Source organism: Cystoisospora suis (genome assembly GCF_002600585.1).
Source record: "Cystoisospora suis strain Wien I chromosome Unknown contig_1340, whole genome shotgun sequence".
NCBI lineage: Eukaryota > Apicomplexa > Conoidasida > Eucoccidiorida > Sarcocystidae > Cystoisospora > Cystoisospora suis.
In genome coordinates, this window is record NW_027154140.1 from 1 (window position 1) to 6,562 (window position 6,562).

General features: G+C 52.2%; 1 protein-coding gene across 1 annotated transcript; it reads left to right on the plus strand.

The window, feature by feature from the left end:
- Positions 1-34: 34 nt before the first annotated feature.
- On the plus strand, positions 35-2,622 carry CSUI_003119 (serine protease). The gene has a single exon (XM_068063317.1). It carries the CDS (start codon positions 948-950, stop codon positions 2,445-2,447), a length of 1,500 nt encoding a protein of 499 aa, XP_067924707.1. The 5' UTR covers positions 35-947; the 3' UTR covers positions 2,448-2,622.
- Positions 2,623-6,562: the final 3,940 nt, after the last annotated feature.

Sequence of the window (6,562 nt, forward strand, 5' to 3'; positions counted from 1 at the left end):
CACAGCACACGCATTACACTATCACCACTTCCAACTCATTCTGTCGGTCATTCTTTCCACAGAAACCAAAGAAAACAAAAACCGCCTTCAACTTTTTTTCTTCCTTCTTGAGGAAGCCTTCAGCGGTCCTTTCAATCCACAGCTTTCACAGCAACACCAAGGGAGAGAGTCAGTCACCCTTCTCGACCCGGGACTAGACTCTCCGCGACGATGTCGGTTGGTCAGTCTGCATGTTCTCCGCAAAGGTCTCTCCTCGTCACACACCACCGACCGACCACCTCTAGCCTTGTTCGTCAACAGTTACCTTCTTTTGTTTCCTCCTTTCTTGGTCCTTATCCAGCCTTGCGTGGGCACTTGTGTTTCATTGCCATTCTCTTTGTTACCTGTAACTAACAAGGAGGCGATGTCTGCATTTTTTTTCCCTCTCGTTCATTTGCTGAGGCCCTTCATTTAACCTCGTCTTTCCCAATCGCCGGTAGCAGTGGAGCTGGTACGGCAAGACGACGGTGTGAGCAGACTCTAGGTGAGTTTCAAGGTTCGTAGCAAAGAAGTTTTTCCGTTTCCAGTTCTTTAACAGAGGTCAGATAGAGCCGAGTAGGGAGGGAGCTGCCGCATCTGTTCGTGTTGTGCGGCTGTTGGGAGGGCCAGCTTGCACGATTCTGAAATTTGTGGCTTCCGTCTTCACGAGTTTCGTCCGGATCCCGAGGTTGATTTCACATTTTTCAAATTTTCACGCCGCGCAGTCTTCCCAGCATTAAGCAGGGACAGTAGTGAAAGAGGCTGGCATACATGGCCTCGGTCTTTCGTTTCTTGGGCAAGAAGATGAACTGCATCCATGTGCTCAGTGGACATGGGAATCTGTTTATCTTCCGTTCTTCGATGTAAATAACTGCGTTAAGTTAGTCTTGGATAATTTGTCGCGAGGACCGGTTGGGACAGTAGGAACGATGGGAAAGTTCCCCTCCTCCCCTACAGTGAATGCCGAGGCTCGACATGGGCTGCTGCTAACAGCTCGCTGCCCCTGTCAGCTATTGCTTCGGCGAGGTAGCACTTCGGCGTGCAGACGCCCGGGGTCCACTCCTTCTCGGGCTGGAGTCTTGTTGTCTCTTCTCTCTCTAGTTCTCGCCCTGGTATGGGCGCAAGATCTCGTGATGCAGGCGGAGGGTGCTGGTGGAGGCGAGGCCGGCAGCTGGCCGACCTCTTCCACGGCGCTGGCCATGCAGCTGCACCGAAACCTTTTGCGTTCATACCCAGATAAAAGAGTGGCTAACATGGTGTTTTCGCCTTTAGGGATTTCCCGGGTTTTACGCGCGCTAGCCGCTGGGGCCGGGGAGGAGACACTCTGGCAGTTACAGGAACTGACGGATGTGAGAGATATTAACTTACAGATTCCTCAGGTGTATTTGAATCCTAGTAGCGCTGAAGGTGACCAGCCGGCCATAATGATATTCGACCATATCTACGTTAGTCTTGCAGTTGAAAGGAATCCCCATTTCCAGTCATTTCGGGACGTAGCAGAGAATACACTCCACGTCACGGTGAGCGGACTCGATTTCTCAGCTTCTCCTCTCGTGGTCGCTGAAAAGATCAACTTCGACGTTGCCGAGCAAACAGCAGGGTTTGTGACAGAGGTGGTATGGCCTTTATCCCTACATCCACGTATGGAGCTGGCAGCTATCAGCGCTGTCCATGTGCGATGTCCCTGGGAGCCCGAGTTGTTCGATGACGAGGTTCTCAGGCAATTTTACCCGCCATATGGTCCACACGGGACTGTCCGCTTTATAAGACTTCGCCGTGCGGCTACTGCCCTTGAGTACTTCAATGGTCAGGCCGTGAAAGCAGTCAGGTTACCGCTCAGTGATCCGACGTTGGGACTTTATATCATGATGCCACGTGTTGTGAACGCTTTCGAAGGAAAATTTGAGATAGCTCCGCCAGACGTCGACGATCTTGTTGACGAACTGTACGAAGGAATGCTCGACAGGCAAGCAAATGGTCCCCCCGAGGGACCTAACGTACTGGTGGAAGTCGAAATACCCGCGTTCACCCTACTTCCCGGCTGGAACCAGGTAGATGTCACACGAATCCTTCGGGGGCTTGGGATAGAAAACCTGTTCGACGAAGAGCGAGCAGTCATGCCGTTGCTGGATTCAGAAAGGTACCGCCCTGTGGATATTTTCGCCCATTCTGCGGGCATAGCTGTAGATATTCGTGGTGTTGGAGGTGCTACCGGGGAAGCAGAAGCGGGAAGTGATCCACCACCTCTCAGGTCTGCAGATTTCGGCAGGACGGATCGAATTACGTTTGATCGTCCCTTCATGTTTCAGCTTCGGTACCAGCCTTTCAATCAAAGGTCTCGGCGCTGCCCGGCGCGAGAGCAGGTTGTTGTACTCAGTGGGCATCTGTTCAGTGCAGTCGGAGCCCAACTCCAAGGGCTCCACATGTGATGTTCTGGGTTGCGGGGCGGGCCTACACAAAAGTGAACTCTGGTGCACTCTTACGGACGGCGTCACGCTATGCGCCGCACGCCTACTCGGGTTTTTCCTGTCGTAGCAACTGCGTCGCCGCAGTCCCGCGATAGTGGTGTCGGAAACTCTGGGCAGAACTGTGTGTTTCCGTCGAACTTTCACCGGAGCCAAACATGTAGATTTGCATGAATTCTGGTGCTCCAGTGACTTGCGATGATCACTTTTCAGCGAAGGTCCTCGGGGAGTTCTGAAGAAGCAGAAGGTCGAGAGGCCACCTGCCTGGTGTTTTGTGTGGAGTGCTCAGCGCGCACGTACGCCTAGCAGGGACGCACGCTTGCGAGGCTGCCGCGACGAGTTCGCTGTAATCAGTCGTTCTTTCGATATCACCGCAGCGTGCAGTAGTTATGTAGAGAGGGTGTAGCTTACGGTGCTACGCAAGGGCGATGCTCTTCTGCGCCTTTTTTAGAGGGGAAAAAACACTGACTTCCAGCGCGATAAGCGTTGCGGCCACCTTAAAAAGCTTTCCGCCATATATTCTCCAAGCTTATCTGGCTTTCTTAACCAGTGTAAGTTCGTAGTAGTAACAGCCGGAAGGATGCTTCTGTGCGGGGTCGGCGTTCCTGACATGCTGTGGCCGGTCTTACCCAAAGGGCCCTCCTGAAAGAACAAGGTAATCTGCCCAGGGACTGACTTTACTATGCTGTGGCCGGTCTTACTCAAATGGCTCTCCCGAAAGAACAAGGTAATCTGCCCAGGGACTGACTTTACTATGCTGTGGCCGGTCTTACTCAAAGGGCCCTCCTGAAAGAACAAGGTAATCTGCCCAGGGACTGACTTTACTATACTAGCGAGCACCTGCCAGTCGTTTCTTAGTGTACTGCGTCTGGCCTGGGCACCACCTGTCTCATCGAGAGGTCGGAGCTTAAGCTGGTCCAACTCTCAGTCAATAGGGTAGCGAAGGACTGCGCGCCAGTAATATGTTGAGAGGGTGTATGCGCGGACCACGACGTCCGATAGCAAGGAGGGCATCTCCTTGGGGGCAAGACTGGTCACGCTTCCCAGCTGAGTATTGGAGTTACCTGCGTTGAGTGCCAGCTGTTGTGTCAACGTGGCGAGGTGATTCGCTGCTGGTAACGCAAGACTTGCACAAGACAAAGAAAGACACCATTTACTGATACGGTGGGGACGACAGACTTCGACCCCCCCTTACTAACTACTTAGTTGTACGTCCTGATGTGATTACTGCCATTTCTCCGATGTGTAGGTCTGTGTGTGTGTGTTAGATTCCCGGTGATATATACATACACTACTACATGAACGCCATACATCGTTGCTTTCTGGCTGATAAGGAAGAGTAACACGAATAACCAAAAGAAACACCGAGTCGCGGTTCACTCGAAGAACGCGAAAAGGCGAACAAAAAGTGATCGACTGAGAGGATCAACTGTCAGCTCGACATCCTTCTCTGCTCCTGGCTCTTATTTTTGAAAGACCAAGAAAAGGCTGGCTCGGGCAATCAGACTTAGAGCGGCAGGGAAAGAGCTGGGTATCTCATTGCGCACGTGCCTTTGCTGGCTAGTCGCCTTGAGAAGCAGAGACTGCAAAGAGAGACGACCGTGCAGGTGTCGGGGTTATGACGTGTATAGTTACAGCGCCTTTTGATCGGACCGCGTTATCTCATTTGAACAATCCAAGATCAGTAAGCCGTCGTGAGCGCATATACTCACACTCCCAGTAGCACAGTTACTTGTCATATGAATATTGAAAGCTCACTATGTTTTCGACTTGAACTTGCTACTGCAGTGCTGATGGTCAGGGCGCCATACTGGTGATGCCCCGCTTCTTATTCCCATTATTTCGGGATGTCGGCATGAACGAGAAATGCACTCGTCTCTTACCCTTTCTGAAGGTACTTCACTCGTACCAATTGCACCTGTTCTCGCCTCTCCTTCCAGAAAGGAAAGAAGAAGTCAACCTGATAGATCTCTTGTCTACTTCTGGCGGTCGACACAGGCTAGCTGGCTGTCACATTTTCACGGGGCATTTCGAACATCGGTTCCAAATTCTCCGCCAACACATCTCCTATCAGAAACAGGGCTTTCTCCGTGGGTAACGCCTTCCTCTGCACCAAGGGTCCAGGTTGGTTTCCATCTTGACGGGTAGGTATCCTCTCAACCCTGCTGATCACTATTGTCGGCGGTTCATGTCCCGTTCACATACACCTGCCCATGCAAACTTCATGAACACTTACTGATCTGCCTATAGTCCACTTCTTTCAGAAGGCTTCATCGGAAAGCTGATCTGACCGGAGGCAGCACCTCCTTTTCCAGTGTGTCTGTCTTTACAGGGTTTCCGATCCGGACCATGTGGAGGGAGCTGGAGGCGTGGACATTACGGAAGAATGGTCTCACGTATGACTGCATTCTGATCTACTATCATTCTGACCACTTGCCCCCGCCTTGCACCCGCCGTCTCGGTCGGTCACTGTCTGCAGCGATCAGTTTCAGGCAGCTTTCCAAAAAGGAGAGAAAAAGAATCCACTTGGCCCTCTTGCGTAACTGGTCGTCACGTGGACACGGCCGACGGAAGAAAGAACAAGATTATGTAAAGCAGAAACAGAGGGGAGAGAAAAGTGAAATAGTGCCTGATGAGCACGCGAGCTGAATGGCACCACCAAGAACCGGACACACGGAGAAAACCCCGCGATATGTACACTTTTCCCGAACGATCGTGACTTCTTCCACAGGTCTGTCTTTCCCCGGTGCTCCGTTGACGGAGTATCCTGAAAGCCGAATCGCCTTACCGAATTCATCATGGGAGGTCACCTCATCATATCACTCCCCTCTCGCATCTTTCTTTTTCTGAACAGTATCTGGGTTTGTTTCGATTTGCCCGTTTCGCAGCATAAAGTTCTCCTTGGTGCAAAACAAGAAAGCGCGTTCTCCAAGTGATTTAATGAAACAGTCTTCCTCTGTCGGCTGTAGTGGAATCCCTTTCCACCGGTTAGCATCTTCTTCGATCTGTGGTTCAGTTTCAGGCTTCTCCCCTCTTTTCTGAGGTGACGTTTCAGACTTGTCTACGGGCTTGCGACGAAGCAATTCGGATGCGTTCGCACATTCTCCATCGTCTCTTTCAAACCCTGGTTGATTCGCCGGAGCTTCGTCTTTCACACAGACTCTACGAGAAGGATTCATTCCCGGCCACCTTTGCGGGCTAGCCTGAGCTGTGTCGTCTCGGAAAGTCTCGGATCTTTTCGGCGGCTCAGCCTATGATTCTCCCTTGTTCTGGCTGCTTTACTTAATCTCGCGTATGAGCCCCGTGTTTGTAAGCACTCCGGCCAAGGGCCGGATTACTGCACACTACTTTCCAGGAAGACCGTCTACCGGTAGCACTACACGTATCCGCGTGCTGGCGACTTGGCTCTAAGAGCGGCCGGTCGCCTCGTGCCTCGAAAAATCGGTGTGTTTCCTGGGGGGTTGCACTCCAGACCCGTAAAACTGAGGTCCTCACACATGCTTGCAGCTGAGTTGACAACAGAAATGGTGAGATTCTGGCTGCTCGTATCTACTCGACGAGGAATTGACGAGAGAAATCGCGGATGGTGCGCCCCTGGCGTCGCGGTTTGGCGGTGCATGAGAGAATCGCTCACCACCGTTGCAGTCGTCACCCGGACATGTGCCGTCCATAGGGTCATCGAGTCCTCTCGGAATGTTACCTTCGAGCGGAAAAGGACGTTTCTGAAAGGCCTTTACTGCTATCATCCAGTTTCCTTGTCGGCAACCAAAAGGGTGGCAGCGCTAGATCTGACGAGTGCTTACCGGGGCGTGCCCGATACATCATCAAGGGTAACTCCGTCCCAGCCGATCCCGCCAGTGAAGGAGGTTTTTCCGCTTTCACCCTGTCTCGCTCTCACGGAAAACTATTCAAGAGTACATCACTCAGCGCAAACTAGTTGTCTTTTGTAGTCAAGAGAGAGATGTCCGTGTTTCCAGCCTACGAGACGGTAGGCGTCCGATGGCGAGCCCGGGGTGAGCGCACTTGGCGTCATGAGATGCGCGTGTCCTGTTCTACCCGTGTATCTGGTTTTCCTGTCA

Coding starts and splice junctions, on each gene's coding strand:
- CSUI_003119 (XM_068063317.1), top strand. CDS start 948: ATGGGAAAGTTCCCCTCCTCCCCTACAGTGAATGCCGAGGCTCGACAT.